Here is a 16,168-nt window from a genome sequence, read left to right as displayed (position 1 = left end):
TTAATCTTTACCATGCTTAATAAATGGTAAAATGCAACGCTCTAATTGTTCCAGAGGTGCTGCTAAACTTGATGGATATGAGTTTACATACTTCTCTTTGGTTTGATTGTAAATAAAATGTTTTTGAGGTAGATAACTATGTATATCCGGTTCCTGAATGAGCGTGGTTTCTCCATATAAAATATAAGAAGTATCACTATCTGTAAAATCTCTATTATCATTGATGATAGAATTAACTTTAAAATATATTACAGACAGTAAAGGATTAGTATGCAAATACATTTGGTCCAATATATATTCCTTTATATTAATGCTAAATAAATCATTTTTTCTTAAAAATCTAGGTTCAGAGAAATAATTTTCTAATAAAGTACTTATTAAATTATTTGTGCTTTCATATTGATTAGAAATCATAGAAATTTTGGCTTCTCTAGCAAAATTAATAGTGTCATCTTTTGCTGGCACTGAAAAAAATGGGAAAAATTGATTTTTTATTAAATTCTTATAATTACTTGTCCATTAAAATATATTTTGTACTTACATAAAAAACATTTATCAATAGTGCAATGCAATGCATTTTCTATATTATATTTCATAGTATTTGATGTAAATATTTCAATTTCATCAGTGTTATTTAAAGGTACAACTAAAACTTTATATTTTTTTATAGATACTGTAGAACATATATAAAACCAAGTTGGTGTAGTAATTCTAACATATTTTATGCTTGCCAATAAACAAGAATTACAGTCTATATAATAATTCTTTTCATTATATAATTGTTCTATTAAATTCTTTAGAATAAAGTCAGACAAAATAATCCAGTTATATTTTATAGCAATTAATGTTTTTAATCGAAAAAGCGCGTACTGTACAAATATATAAAAGACTACGTAATTATAGTTGTATTTCATTAATAATTTTGTTAATTCTCGTAAAAATTGTATATAAGAGTATAAAGAATTCATATTGCGTTTGTTTCAGTTAAAATTGAAAGTTGAATCACATGCTGAAAAGTAAAAAGAAATCGATTTCTATGCAATGAAATGAGAGTCAAAGTTATTTAATAATAGCATTTGCAGCATAAAGATATAGTAAATTTTATATTATCTCTTATATATAATACATAAGTATGTGCATTTTAAATGATATGTTTTGATAAATAAAAATTTTTAATGAAACTTCCAAATGATTTGAAATGAATTTTCATAATAATCATAAAAAGGAAAAAGATAAGATCACTGGCGTACCAATTTTGGACCAATCTGCCAAGTTACTATAGAAACAGTGACGAAGTGGAAGTTCGAAGATCATGCGAAGTCCCTCTGCAACAGCTGTCCTATTGGTAATTTTCAATAGAGATTTGCGTGAAAACTATATTAAGCACGATAAATCTCTGGCTGCATCAGTTCTCAATTATTTCGCATAGTAGATCCAATTAAAATTCGTGATTAGTGGGACGGTAACTCTTGCATCATTTGAAGCACAGGATAGCAGAAGACAGTGAAAAACCGTTGTTGGCCGTAGCCGTTAAATGAAAAACTAACCTAACCTAGACTGATAGCGTCCTTATTGGAGTTATCAAGACTAGATTTATTCAAATTTGAAGGTCCGCCGCGATTCGAAGAATATTATGCAAAGTTTTAGTACGTGTGAAAGGTTAAGTGTTTCCTAAAAAGACGTCGCTTACGCTTCGCCCTACTATATCATAGCTCGAATGACTATTTGCATTATGTTTAACCGAATACATTTTATGGATTAAGTACTTACGGACTTAAAATCTATTCGATTTTCTACATTTTCACACTTTATAACAATATATAATCACTAATATGTTGCATTGTGACACACTAAATAATGAGTCATTTAAAATTTAACATGTAGTTCTATTGTTCCAATTTTTGAATACAGTTTGAAATACCTTTAATACAGACATTTACAAAATAATCTATCAACTTTTTATTATTTCAATCTTTTTGTTTTTAGAATATAAGGTGATTTAATTAAGAAATTATAGAATTAAGAATGGATCCTGCTACAGTTATTGCACTTTGTAAAGAAAATATTCAACCATTGCGTTATGGACGAAATGCTGCACAGCTAGGAACTGCATTAAGGGCACAAGAGGATGCAGATGTTCAACAATTACTCTTACAAGAAAAACAGTGAGTTTAACAGTTAACAATTCCTTTTATTGAATTATGATTAAATTATTAGTTTTCAAAGTAAAGTTTTTCTATGATTTATCATGATTATCTCATTATATCCTGAAATAGTAATTTCATGTTATATTTTTAGGATGTATGAAGATGCAATAAAAAATTATGAAGGAGATGATCCTTTAGAAAGTTGGTATGAATATATACTTTGGGTGGAACAAAGTTACCCAAAAAGTGGGCACGAGTCACATATTGGAAAACTTTTGCAACAATGTTTAGCTATATTTGAAAAAGAGACCAAATATCACCAAGATCGTAGATATATACGTCTTTGGATTAATTATGTAAGATATTTAAAACATATTTTGTGTTAAAGAAATGTCTCTCTTGTTATTTTATAAAATAAGCATTTGGTTGCAGATAAGTATGCAAAAAAATCCATTAGAATTGTATCAACTTTTGCATAACAATGGAATTGGGACTATGGTTGCAGATATGTACAGAGCATGGGCTTTTGAATTAGAACAGATAGAAGATTACAAACGTGCCGATGAAGTTTATTTAATGGGTTTATCTGCTTTAGCAGAACCACAGGACGAATTAGATTATGCGCACAAGTATTAATTACAAAACATACAAATACTAACAAAATTATTAACACAATAACATGCATTTCATCCATTGTAGGAACTTCCAACTCGCAGTTGCGCGTAAAACATTAGGACGTACGGATGATCGTAACGAAGTATCATTGCTAGAACAACGTCAGGCTTTTAGTTCTTTAAAAGCAATAAAAGCTGGGAAAAGAATTAGTAGTATACGTACTGGACATCGAGTACGCGAACACTTTCCTGGTACAGTTCCACAAATTTCATCGACGATGCATCATAATCGGCCGAATTCCAGGATACAAGTATATCAGGTATAAAAATATTAAGATATTCAAAATACGGTAGTGTAGAAATACATCGAGATATTTCTATAGGATGATATGCCAGCTGAAATGAAAAATTCAAGTATATTAGATCATGTACCAGTAGAAGATACAGTACATAAAGAAAATACAATTAAACCTGGCCCATGGAATGGTGGAGGTAGACGATATCCATTAATGACATCTAGTACAAAGTTAGCTTTCAAAGGTGCAATTTTGTTTACAACAAAATAATATTACTAATGTGTAAGATCGCTTTTTTAATTCATTTTATTGTTATTTAAATCTTAGTTCACGAGGATCAACCAGATGATTTTGATGCAAACAATCTAAGATTATTTCCAAACCATACATATTTTTTTGATGGTAGCAAATACCCAGAGCATTTAACTGTGCCTGTATTTGTGCCAGATCCTCCAAATCCAAATATTATATTAAGGCCACATTATCCCAAAGAATTAGTTTATGCTAATAATATGGATCAAAGTATGGAGGAAGTAAGAGCCCAGTTGTATTTACAAAGGTAATTTATTTTTGTTAATAACTATTTAGATGATAAAATTATTTTGAATAATTGTGATCAATATTTTATAGAGCACAAACTTTAGATAAAAAGCATGATGTGTCAGATATAAGAGGAACTAATCATCAAGTTCAGCATAAAAGTTTTGAATCTGAACATCAGAGACACAATGTATCTTTACAAGAATTGCAAAGACAGAGGCAAGAATTTGAACAACAAGAGTTAACAGAAAGACAAAGGAAAGTAGAACAACAACTTAGGGAAGCCGAACAACTTGAGTTGGATAGACAGAGACTTCAAGCTGAACAACAAGAACTCCAAAGACAGCAGTATGAAGCTGAAAATCAAGCATTAGAAACTCAAAGGCGTAAGGCAGAACAACGTGAATTAGAACGATTAGAAGCAGAAAGAATCGAAGCCGAAAGGATCGAAGCAGAAAGACTCGAAGCGCAGAGAATGGAAGCAGAATTGAATTCGCAACGAAAATTACAATCTAGTTTTATGCATCAACATCATACATCATCATTAAATACTGAGCCTGAAGAACATTTACTCGGACAAAGCCTTACGGTTAATACGAAAGAAGCAATGTCAGTCGTACAAGACATGTGGCGCTCTCCGGATACAGTACCTACAACGCCTAATTTTCGTACCCCTATGACACCTAGAATTTCAGATGCCAAGACCAAATTATCTTTTGATATACATATGGATAGTTCAATGACGCAGCATGCAATGTCAAATAGCAAACATCATTCGGGATATAACATACAACCTTATAATGATCAAGAGAATCACCAGAATTATTCTGCTCATCAAAGTTATCCTAATCAAGAACATCAAAACTCTTATAGTAATCCCGGATTACATAATACATACCAATATCAAATGCAGGTATAATATTAGTTATATATAAAGAAAGATTTTTATATGTAGGAAGCTATTATACTAATTCTTAAAATAATTAATTACAGCAACAAGTACACGAGCAACAAGTTCAACAACCTCATTCCCGACTGCATCATCCACAGCATCATCAACAATTAATTCAAGCACATCAACAGGCTCACGTGATTTCTCATCATCATACTCTTCCCCATGTCTCGCACTTGCAATCTCATAGTCAGATTCAACATCATCAATCTCATCCTCAGCAACATCAACCTTCACATAATCAACATCTTCACCATCAGCCACACCAAGCACATCAACACATACAACATATTCAACAAGTTTATGGCACCATAATGCCCAATGACATTGCTTATCAACAGTATCCTTCACAGCTAGAATCTACCCTAATACAACAAAATGTAGAGCCTCAAAAGCAGCTTCATTATCCCCCATATAACGAATTAGACATTGAAACTAGCAAACCATACAGGATGCCACCTGAATTACCGTATATAAAGTCTCCAGGAATGAATCGTAGAGATATTAAATATCTTGAAAGTGCCGAAGATAAAGAAAATGCTATCGTCGTTGATTATAATGGACCACTAGAAGAAAATATGACGCCAAAAGCACCAGATGAAAATAACTTATATATTGACGAAAGTCTTGGTATTAGTCCATTGACGGGAAATAATGATACTTGTTACACAGAAGCATTTAATACACAATTAACAAGTTCTACACCTATGACTAATCAATTTAGGCAGTCTTACAAAGTAGCAGAAGGAACTTCACAATATTCAAATCAGTGTGCTGCACCTCTACCGTATGCGACTTTTTAATTACATAATTAATTAGTACAACAGCATTCCAATTTATATTTATTTCATATATCATTTACAGCTCTTCAGAAGCACCAAATGGAGAAACTGAAGACAAGTTGAGTGTCATACTAGAATCTACTAGAGAATATATTTCAAGCAGTTCTAGCAGCAGTACCCATACAAGAAATACTGTATTGGGCTTTACATTAACAAAAGAAGATCTGGTTCCTATCAAAGAACAAAGTATTACTAGAGGTATTTTAATCGAATATATTAACATTTTTTTATTTATTGTAACATTCTTTGTATATGAAGGAAGATTTTTTATCTAACAAGGTGGAGAAGATGAAATAAAAGATGTTACTCTTTCTGCAAACCAACCTTACGAACAAAAATTACAAACTCAAATTCAAGCTGTGCACGCTCAAAGTCCGCGTACGGTACAACGTAACGTGGATCAAATTACTTCTGAAATTAAGAAGAATTGTGATCTACGAAAATCAATTAATTTTAAACTTAACGAAATAGAACAAAAAGAAAAAGTTGATACAATGGAATGCGAAGAGCACCACGAACCAATGGAAGAAGCTGAGGAAGAAACTTTCCAATTACCTTCGGGAAATATAAATCCTTTCGATAGAAATTTAATAACTGGTCTTTTAAAAAAAATAAAATTTCCTCAGCCATATCATGCAGAGGGATATGTGAGATTAAATATTAACTTGAATAAGCTTGTGCCTTCTACTATGATTACGCTTGGTTAGTGTATTTTGATTTAAAAACATCAGATGGAAACATTTTTTCGTTGTTTTGATACTTATTACCTTTACTTGTTTTACGTATTTAGGTACTGAAGCGTACGATTTGGGAAAGTGCCTTGGAAAGGGAACGTACGGTACAGTATTCAAAGCAGTGAATTTGCAAACAGGTCAAATAGTAGCCCTGAAAACTCAAAAACCTGCTTGGGTTTGGGAGTTTTATATCACTAGAGAAATAAAAAATCGTCTTACTAACCCACATATGGTAAAATATTTATTTATAGTATTCATAAATAACGACTTTAATAAATAATAAATAATAATTCTTTTTCTAGTTACGTGGATTTATGGATGTCTCGATGGCATACGTCGCGAATAATAGTAGTGTATTAGTTTCAGAATATTCCAGATTTGGAACATTATTAGCAGTAACAAATCAAATAAAAATTACCACGGGAAAACCATTGTTAGAACATTTGGCTATATTTTTCACGATTGAAATATTGCAAATTGTGGAATATTTACACAAATGTCAAATAATCCACGGAGACATTAAGCCAGACAATTTTCTTTTAATGCGTTTGTATGTATATTTACATGATATATTTATATTTTATGAAACAAATCTATCGTATTACATTTATAAATGTAATTTTAGACCGACGGAAGATGTAAGGCCGACGATACAGTTAATAGATTTTGGATGTAGTATAGATATGAGTCTTTTACCAGAAAAAACGACATTTACTCAGGTCATAAAAACAGAAGATTTTACGTGTATCGAAATGCAAACTGGAAAACCGTGGACGTATCAGACTGATCTGTATTGTTTAGCAGCGACAAGCCATTGCTTATTATTTGGTAATTATATGAGAGTTTCGAATATTGGTGGTCGTTGGTTTATCACATCGAAAATACCAAGGTATTTATATTTAAACAAAAGTATTTTTTAATTATAAAGTTATAAAAGGTATGATACATTAAAGATTTACTTAAAAATACAGGTATGCTAAAAAAGCTGCTTGGGAGCAATTCTTTACAGAATTATTAAATATTGAATCATGCGATAAAATGCCGGATTTATCAAAATTACGCAATATGATGGAGGAAACATTAGCACAGATGACAGATGCCCAACAGAAATTTAGAAATTTTGTTAATATCTTAAACAAACGATAACAGTTACTGAATATACTGTATCAAATGTTGTGTCCCAATGTGTGCACATATTTAGAAAAGAACCAACATTTATTAAGAAAAATTAATATTATTATGCTATTTATTATCAAAGTTAATAATATGGTGATATATGTAATACACAGTTAATAATACATGAAATGCACTTTATGGCCTGCTTCGTGGAGGCTTTAATGAACTGTATTGCTTGCACATAATCAATTATATTAAAAGTACGAAATATTTCATTCGATGAAAGAGAAAAAGAACTTTTCAATCTGATATTACAGACATTTTATGCTCCATAAGTTATAAAAATGTCTTTCAAGATACCTCGTGACATAGTACCTGGATGTTAGCATCTGTCACGTAAGTTATGTAAAGGCAGATTTGTATAATAAAGTTGAGTAAAAGTAAAACTTTGAGAAAAACGAATATGTAAAAAAAAAAAAAAATAAATATTTATAATACAATGCGCGTGAGATAAATGCGGATGGTTTATTCTACGTTTTGTAATTACTAATGTCTTATAATTACAAGCGGAAAAGAATTGTGTACTAACATATTACCAAGTGCACGATACAAGCTTGCATACTATATCTAGATAATATGTATGTATAATATGACCTATATGAGATAAAATAAACTTTTGTTCTACAGATATCAAATTTAAAATTCGAAATTTTCTTACACGCACGTATATGTATTTTAATGTAATAATATCAAAAATTAAATTGCTCTCATATACTCTGTAACAAAACAAAAACGTAATAAAAGTAAAAACATTTATGCTTCAACAACTGTTCTTGATATTTTGTTTTATTTTAGATACTCTTCGATGATATTTGATAACAAAATATGCAAGCTCATAGTATGTGAAGATTTAATACAGTATATAACCAACTCTATACAAAAGTTATATTGATGTATGATTTTTTAGTTTGTTTTATATTTTTCAGTTTAAATGTGCAGGCTTTTTTGCCAATATCCACTAAACAGGCCTTTATGTAGTATATTTTATAAAATAGAATTTATTGTATCTCTAACACGCATATGATAGAAATGTCAAAATTTGTGTTCAAACGATTTGATTTTAGATTTTATAAAATGCACAAGAACACTAGGTTGTCTAATATTTAAAGGATGATATAAATTACATGTATAGCATTATAAAACATATTGGTAATAATAGACAACCTATTGCTCTCATTAAAAGATTTCTGAGAATATGCCTTATCTTATTTTAACGGTGCAACGTAAAAATATTTATATTCGTATAAGATATATATATATACAATTACTCAATACATCCATTATAAAAATGAGGGACAAAATGATGAGTGGTACACATCGATGGAATTAGTTTTAATTACACAAATAAATTTAGAAAGAGTATTATCTTAGCAATAGGTGATATTTACTACCGTTAGTTTACTTATTTTTATAAAATTTAAAAAATATCTCTCTTCTAAGATTTCTAATCATATTTAAAAGCTTTTGTTCTATAGACTTCTTTGTGTATTATTGTTAAATATATCTTATTACATGAAATTAAAAGCAATTGAGTCATTGCAGGCAAGTTTTACATTATATATAAATTAGTAAGATCTCGTAAAATTGTTCTATACCTTGTTATGTCATACTGGTCATTCACAATAATAGATACATGCATACCACGAAATCTTGTATTAAAAGGTCAGATTCTTCTAAATATAATTATTTACAAATATTAATCATATTTTAAAAATTATTATACGGTAATTGTGAATTTTGTAAATCAAATCTAAAACTTTCACGAACTATAAGGAATTAATATGTGACAAATCTTTGTTTAAAAGCTCATAATTGCAAGAGGACATTGCACAAGTGCGTAATTTTCATATTAATATAGCTATATATGTAACATAATTTAATCCTCTCTTCTTTTCAAGTTTTACCATAAAATTTTCGATTTAATAAATACAACAGCAAATTTACATTAACTTTTGCTTTACCAAACATATCCATAATTGGTGCACCTTCAAACTGTAACTCAAGTAACTTTTGTATGTCGATGTCAATCTTTTCCATTTCTACTCCCATAAATTTACAACGCACGCTGAAAAGACCACTATGTTCTGTTGGACTTATTTCAAAAATTACATTTTTAAACTGCGATTGTGGGAGTCCATCAATTTCTAACAGTACTCCTTTCTCTTGTAGTTTGGCCGCAGAATATTTCAGTGTCATTTTAGATCTTAATTTAATGTGATTATTTTTTTGATTGGCTTTAAATGCTTGCAAAGATCTGTAAACAATTTGTATCCATTATAAATATAAAATGTAAGGAAAAATTATATACATACCCTTTGCCCGTGTGTAGATTCTCCAAACATCGTTGTATATATTCATTATAGTACTCTACTTGTTCTTGGTAATATTTGCTTTTTTCTTCCAGTCTTTGTTTAGTTGTTCGTAAAGTCTGTAATTCTTTATTCCGAATAATTCGATATTTTCCTTTATTACAAAGATCTTTGGCCACTGCAGTTATAATATTTTGATACCCATCGTCTCGACTGACCCATCCGTCAAGTTCGAGTTTATTAAGATACGCCCGTAACTGAAGCTTACAATCATTCAAGGATGAACTGTAAATAAATTTTTATTTTTTATTTTCTTTGTTTAATAATTAATAATTTGTTTCATTACTATACCTCTTATGAATAGTAGTTAAAGTAGGCGATAAGCTGGAGCATTTTAGGTCGTGTAAGTTTTTTCGTACAGGAGAACATACAGGAACTTCTAGAGCTTTAACTAATGTTTGACCTTTTAAGAACTGCAGTACAGAAACCAATAATTCTTTCGTTTTTATGAAGAGCCTGTTCAAACTAGCGTCTTCGTCTTCTGGTACTTGAAATTTATTCGTGAGTACCAGACATACTTCCATTTTCCCAAAGCGTGTTAAATTCGTTTCACAAACAACATCAGCTAATAAATAATTGTAATATAATATATTAGACTCAATTAAATAAAATGAATGATAATAAATTATTTCTTACAGATTCCAAGTAAAGATGCAACAGTTGGCGCAGGACCTAAATCATCCAATAAATCATGTAAGGAATCCATTGGATCTGATGCTATCTGATCTTGATAATCTAACATAAGACAATGAGTGTCACAAATTTCCTGTAAGTAATATAATTAAAAAGATTAATAATGGGAAATTTCTGATTTTTGCGTGATTATTACATTTTGTTTACTTGTAAAGAAATATAAATCTCAGGTTTCTGAATGAGCGTGGCTTCCGTATATTCGTGTATACAAAAATGTTCTTCTAGATCTTCAATTTGACAACAATAATGGAAGAATTTTTTAAACTTTTCATGGCATTCAATTATAAATGGATTCAAACAAACTAGATGTGTGGCCTCTTCACCAAACTAAAACAAAAATTTATGTAAAATGTATGTCTTTTGTTTAGTTCTAAAGATTATGATTATTAAAATGAATGTAATTACCCCTTTCTTAGAAGCAGCAAATTGTAATATTTTTGCAATACTCGCTAAATTTCTTCGTTGATCATTTGATAATGATCTATCAATTGGTAATGTAATTATATCGAAAGCATCTGGAGCTACAATAGCTGCATTTATAAAATGATAATAAATCAAATTTCCCACTACTTTCAAAATATCTTTTTCAGGAGCATTTGGGAATTTTTCAGTTAAGGAGTCATTTAAAATTTTGGCCATATATAACATTCCATATGGTATTAAATCTCGTGATTCAGTTATTTTAGTTAAAAATTCTAAAACAGTACTTTGCAATAATTCTATTCCTTTATTTAATCTAATTCGTACTTGCTCATAATCTAAAGCTTGTTCTTGTGTTACCGTATAAGGCAAATTCCTGTTAAACAAAATGATTATAAAACAACATTGACTTACATATTTGCTTTAAACTTACAATGTTTCTCCTGTTTCCATTTCTAACTGATTACGCCAGCACTTATAAATATCAACGGGATTCGTTTCTATACTTAATGTACGATCGGCTAAAATTTTTTCAATAATTGGCCCAACAATTTGCCTCAAAGCTCTTTGGCCATTTAATTGCCGTGCATAATTTACTGCCATTTTCAAGACAAGAGGGTTTCCGGTAACGACTTCAGATGGTTTTTGAAATTTACATCTATATATTAAATTTTATTATTAGTTATTTTACATTTGACTTATATTTATATCATATTTTTATGCAATGGTCACTATACCTGATTTCTTCTTGTAATGCACTCCCAAATAATTTTAATAACAAATATTCTTCTCTAATATTTGATCCAAAGTTAAACAATGTTAAAATTACATTTTGGAGAAACTTATTTGTTTTACTTTGAGGTAAGAGGAATAAAAGTTTTGATAAGTATTTTGGATTAGTTTGCAGTGCATAAAACAAATGTTGATATCCTTCCAACATTTTTCGACCTTCTTTAGTTAATGATTTTAAGCCTTTGTGTGAAATAACACCATCTGATAAAGAGCTTCTTTGATCTCTGTTGGAATGCTTTTGCTTTGTAAGAGTTTCTAAGTTCTTTCCATGGGCTACAACATCCTAAAATTTATAGTCTTGTAGATATATTTTTAATCAAGTCTAAATTCAATATATTTTTTTATTTCAAACATTACTTGTAGCGTAATTCTATTTTGTATAAGTAAACCAATTTTTATATCCATACTATCCAATTGTTGGGATAAAACCTGGTTGTGTCGTATACTTTGCACAACTTCGAGTTTTAAATTCTGCAACAGTAAATTCACTATAGAATATAAATAATTGAACTATTGTTATAATATTAAACACTTATACTTGTAACTGTAAGTCTTTGTCATAATCCTCTGCGTTAAAATTTAAAATCGCAGAAAAATGACGAACTACAGGAAATGGTGGTTTTTCCTTATATAACAGTGAACGGAAAGCATGTCTTTCGGCACGACTCCGCCACAAGGCTTGTATTTTTATAATTTTTTCTTCCTAAAAAATATAATATATTAAATAAACTAATACAACTATTAATACATCATATATAAAGTTGTAACAAAAAAGAAATGGATCATTTACATGTTTTCTATAATAATCCAATATGTTTGCATATTTAGTTTCCACTTTCAAAGACGTATTTTGAGATTCTTTTTCATTATATTTCTTTTTATCTTCTAGTAATTTCATATATTGTTTACGCTGTACTACACTTCTCCACCAAGCTTGGATTCGAATAATTTTATCTACATTATTATAAAAATATGTAAACCTATTAGAAAGTTTTTTTCTCAATAAATATCCACGGGCATAAGCTTGGAACCAGATTATCTGATTATTTATTTTACACTTTTCGTATTCTCTTGCACTAATACTTTTTATTAATTCCTGGAAATAACGAACAGATATACCTTTTAACATTTTTTTGGTTTAAATGGCTTAAATCTTTTAGTTGTACAATACTTTTATGTCTTCCATATCAATATAAAATGTCTCCGTCATATTTTTTGGACAATCCCAAGTATAACTGTAGTTTTTTAAATCTAAATAGGATTCATTATTTTTACGAGTAACATAACGAACAAGTTCGCAATTATATTTTTTACTCTGAAATATGGATGAAAGTCATTAAATTACATTCTGCATTAAATATATAGTTCACTATACAATTATACCTTCATATTTTTTGAATTGTATAAGGTTTTATAACAGTTTGCTTTATATTCCTCTGGTATTTTAATACCAAATTTTTGAAGGCATTGAAGTGTAAATAACACATCATTTCGCTCTAATCCAATATTAATGTGTGATAAAAATGTACAGACTGCAAAAAAAAACGAAAAATATTATTAAAGCACTATAAGCATAATAATAAATAAATAAAATATGCATGCATTGTACCATTTTTAACGTCTGCAGATTCTGTATTAACAACTTTTGTTACATTTTCTACATCTTCTAGCCACAATTCGGAGCCATCAATATGTTTTTCTTCGAGGCGTTTTTTAAATAATTTCAAATAAAGAGATACATCTTCTGGTGAAACAGGAGTTTGTAATTTTAAACTAGAATTTTTTAAAGCAGTTATAATAGCATTTCTGTTGTTTTCTACGACAGCAGAGTTTAATTGACGTAGAACTTGTATTACTGTCAAAACATTAAAAAATTAAAAATATTGTATAATTTACATAGATGTACACAGTTTACACAAAATATACCTTCATCATCAATTTGGCACTGCTGATTGACAGCATCAATGCAGTCTTGAATATCGATATATGTTAATAAAGGACATTCTTCATCAGCTGCCTGCTTTTTACATCGAACTGCTGCTAATGCTCTATAATACTTTACTTTAGACCCTTGATCTAATTCCTAAGATATGATATGTATATATATATGTATATATACACAAAAATAATTACTCATTACAGTTATAATCATAAAAATGTAAACTCACAGAAACATGGCAATCTGGGTTTGTCAATGCTTGATAAACTAAATCTGGATTTCCCGTGTCTACAGCTTTACTAATTTCTGCAATCGTTGATAAAACACGCGTACTGGCTACAATATCGCTATATGAAAGGTCGTTCTATTAAGGATATTATTTTTATTAATATAAATTTTTTACATTATTTTATATCTTACGTATTCTATTTTTACCTGAGATTCAATACGATCAATTTTCATCTCTTCATAATATAATGGTAATGCAAAATCATCAATTTTTTCTCTCAATCCTAAATCAGGACTTTTTAGAACTTCATTGAAATCATTTCGTACACCATTTTGTAATATTAGATTTAAAAGCTTTACACAATCCTCACCTGCGTTAAGAAAAATATTTGGAATTGCAATTACATTTAATAAGATAATCTTTGTCATGCAATACTAACGTTTCCGAGATTTAAGTGCGGTTTCATTTGCTTTATCAATTTCCTTCTGAAATAGTTGCTTCCAATGATGATAATTGCTTTCTGAATATATATTATTCCATTCAGAGCTTTGTAACAATTGCATTAGTTGTTCTTTATACAATTGCGCATTCTCGTGAACGATATTCTGAAAAAAATAAAATAACACTGATAATAGAAGAATTATAAACGAATATATTAATAAGAATGTCAAGATAAAACATACTTTTAAACACAATGTAGATGTCTTTAATATATCCATAAAATTATTATCTTTATAACGAATAGACTGAATTATATTTTTCATAGTACACTGAACTAAAAAAGATGTGCATAGTTAGAAAGAGAAACATAATTCAAAAAATAATAATTAGAAAATAATGATTCTCATTACAACTTACCATTAACACAATTAATATGACCTTGAATTTCTGCTTGAGTTAATAATTCATCATATACATCTGGTACATAAGTATCATTAAGAGACTGTTAAAATTATATTATTAATACTTATTAAAAATATAACTAAAGAAATTTTGATTAGGAGAATCATTGCTTACTCTATTAAGCATAGCTTGTGCTTTAGATTCCTTTGCTTCAAACAAAACATCAGTGTATTCCTTAGAGTAGCAAGGCATAATATTGTTCAACTGCACTACTTTATTTTGAAGAGCAGTCAATATTTTTTCGTTATCCTTAAAATGAAATATTCATTCATTAATTATTCAAATTACTTTATAAATTACTTAAATTACTTTATAAATAAAAGTGGCATCCATACTTTTTCTGTAATAGATTGATTGACTGCTATTACTGCAGCATGAAGTGTTGCTGCATCAATCTCCAGACTATTTGCTAACAAGCCGCCAATTTTTTGGAACGAAGGCATTTGAATTCCATATTTCTTTAATTCCTTACTAACAGCATTTATTTCTTCCTCTAGAAAGAATGAAATGGTAACAAAATAACATGATCAATTCCATGCATTTTTTCACAGTATAGTAGAATCATACAAGTACCAGTAAAATTCACTTTCCCATATAAGTCTTGAATTTGTGGAGCTTTGCCCAGTTTAAACAAATGAGTACTCAGAGCATGAATACAATATATTGCACGAGGCATATTTTTTTTATCATAGATATCTGTTGTTTCTGGCTGAAAAGTCTATTAAAAAATTATTCTTATTATTTTAAGTAAATATAATCATAAGTAATAATTTAATCTTATGTAAAAAAAAACACGTACTATTGGTAACTGCATGGATTTTAAGCACTTTAAAAAATGGTTAATATTATCTGTATGTTTAAATTGTAAACCAACTGCTGCATAGCGCTTTTGTTCAGAGTCATATATTTTATGAACAGACAAGGATTCAGGTGCCATAAAATGAGCAAGTTTTGCTAAATACACTCCATTTCTTAAATTCTCTTCTAACTCAGTTGTTGGTGGTAAAGTTTCTCTAAGACATGCTTCCATCCACCTATTAAATAAGAAATATTTAGTCATTGTTAAGTAAGCAGAATAATAACAATTTATTAAAAACTTGGCAATATATTTACTTCTTGGCTTCCTCTAAATGGCAGAGGTATTCATAAGCAACTGTCTTATGACGTTGTTCATCCATTTCATCTGCTGATTTACGGATATCCGTCCCTGTAAAACTTTATCTTCTAAATAAAAAATTAAAATCTAGGTATGTATTCCATAACAATACTATTACAACGTTCAATTTCGTGTTGCAACTTTCGATTTGACATTTACATGATATAGGGTACAAAGAGAAAATTAAATATCCACACTGATCATTAATTTTACCTCTTTCATAATTACTTAATTTATCGTCGATATCACTCATATCAAAAGATAAGAAAATACAATTAACACACAAAAAGTGAGAATGACACACAATAGTTGAAGAGTACGTTAAATTCTACAAATTCAAACTTGTTCAAAACCACAAGAATGGTG

General features: G+C 29.2%; 3 protein-coding genes across 8 annotated transcripts in view; 1 reads left to right on the top strand and 2 right to left on the bottom strand.

The window, feature by feature from the left end:
* LOC100642792 (peroxisome assembly factor 2) overlaps positions 1-1,390 on the bottom strand; it is a 3,625-nt gene extending 2,235 nt beyond the window's left edge. The window contains exons 1-3 of the mRNA XM_003393058.4: positions 1,251-1,390; positions 542-1,009; positions 12-464 (exon numbers count right to left, since the gene is read on the bottom strand). Of these exons, the coding sequence (XP_003393106.1) occupies positions 12-464; positions 542-968 (880 nt within the window). The 5' untranslated portion in view covers positions 969-1,009; positions 1,251-1,390. The remainder of the gene's footprint in view (positions 1-11; positions 465-541; positions 1,010-1,250) is intronic.
* LOC100642479 (serine/threonine-protein kinase pakA-like) lies at positions 1,232-7,747 on the top strand. Of its 4 annotated transcripts, none has more exons than XM_012308770.3 (15): positions 1,232-1,345; positions 1,987-2,165; positions 2,299-2,503; positions 2,580-2,776; positions 2,847-3,081; positions 3,145-3,301; positions 3,385-3,616; positions 3,688-4,510; positions 4,591-5,336; positions 5,414-5,589; positions 5,671-6,093; positions 6,182-6,357; positions 6,428-6,675; positions 6,751-7,014; positions 7,097-7,747. In XM_012308770.3, exons 2-15 carry the CDS (start codon positions 2,026-2,028, stop codon positions 7,269-7,271), a joined length of 4,197 nt encoding a protein of 1,398 aa, XP_012164160.2. In that variant the 5' UTR covers positions 1,232-1,345; positions 1,987-2,025; the 3' UTR covers positions 7,272-7,747. The 4 variants fall into 4 exon arrangements, with proteins under 4 accessions (XP_012164160.2, XP_012164139.2, XP_012164147.2 ...); XM_012308749.3 differs by lacking the exon at positions 1,232-1,345 and adding an exon at positions 1,504-1,646; XM_012308757.3 differs by lacking the exon at positions 1,232-1,345 and adding an exon at positions 1,518-1,659.
* LOC100649365 (ras GTPase-activating-like protein IQGAP1) lies at positions 7,340-16,168 on the bottom strand. 3 transcript variants are annotated; one of them, XM_012308698.3, is made up of 26 exons: positions 16,016-16,168; positions 15,760-15,853; positions 15,446-15,680; positions 15,220-15,364; positions 14,982-15,139; positions 14,761-14,895; positions 14,602-14,686; positions 14,427-14,518; positions 14,183-14,348; positions 13,950-14,113; positions 13,744-13,878; positions 13,502-13,658; positions 13,185-13,430; positions 12,959-13,107; positions 12,747-12,890; positions 12,366-12,671; positions 12,114-12,278; positions 11,933-12,046; positions 11,521-11,858; positions 11,217-11,441; positions 10,769-11,159; positions 10,511-10,690; positions 10,307-10,436; positions 9,962-10,235; positions 9,614-9,895; positions 7,340-9,555 (listed from the first exon to the last, which is right to left on the bottom strand). In XM_012308698.3, the coding sequence occupies exons 1-26, from the start codon at positions 16,053-16,055 to the stop codon at positions 9,195-9,197; spliced, it is 4,911 nt and encodes a 1,636-aa protein (XP_012164088.3). In that variant the 5' UTR covers positions 16,056-16,168; the 3' UTR covers positions 7,340-9,194. The 3 variants fall into 3 exon arrangements, with proteins under 3 accessions (XP_012164088.3, XP_048263076.1, XP_048263079.1); XM_048407119.1 differs by having other exon boundaries at positions 15,760-15,861; positions 16,016-16,129; XM_048407122.1 differs by lacking the exons at positions 14,427-14,518; positions 14,761-14,895; positions 14,982-15,139; ... (2 more) ...; positions 15,760-15,853; positions 16,016-16,168 and having other exon boundaries at positions 14,602-14,660.

Source organism: Bombus terrestris, chromosome 1, assembly GCF_910591885.1.
Source record: "Bombus terrestris chromosome 1, iyBomTerr1.2, whole genome shotgun sequence".
NCBI classification, from domain to species: Eukaryota; Metazoa; Arthropoda; class Insecta; order Hymenoptera; family Apidae; genus Bombus; species Bombus terrestris.
This window is presented reverse-complemented; position numbering and strand designations above follow the sequence as displayed.

Excerpts from the sequence above, each read along its gene's own strand:
- LOC100642479 (XM_012308770.3), top strand. The coding sequence starts at position 2,026 with ATGGATCCTGCTACAGTTATTGCACTTTGTAAAGAAAATATTCAACCA. Across the intron at positions 2,777-2,846 it reads GAATTAGATTATGCGCACAA|GAACTTCCAACTCGCAGTTG; the intron begins GTATTAATTACA and ends CATCCATTGTAG. Across the intron at positions 5,337-5,413 it reads CAGTGTGCTGCACCTCTACC|CTCTTCAGAAGCACCAAATG; the intron begins GTATGCGACTTT and ends TATCATTTACAG.
- LOC100649365 (XM_012308698.3), bottom strand. The coding sequence starts at position 16,055 with ATGAGTGATATCGACGATAAATTAAGTAATTATGAAAGAG. Across the intron at positions 15,140-15,219 it reads TGGGAAAGTGAATTTTACTG|AGGAAGAAATAAATGCTGTT; the intron begins GTACTTGTATGA and ends CATTCTTTCTAG. Across the intron at positions 14,349-14,426 it reads CATCTACATTGTGTTTAAAA|AATATCGTTCACGAGAATGC; the intron begins GTATGTTTTATC and ends TATTTTTTTCAG.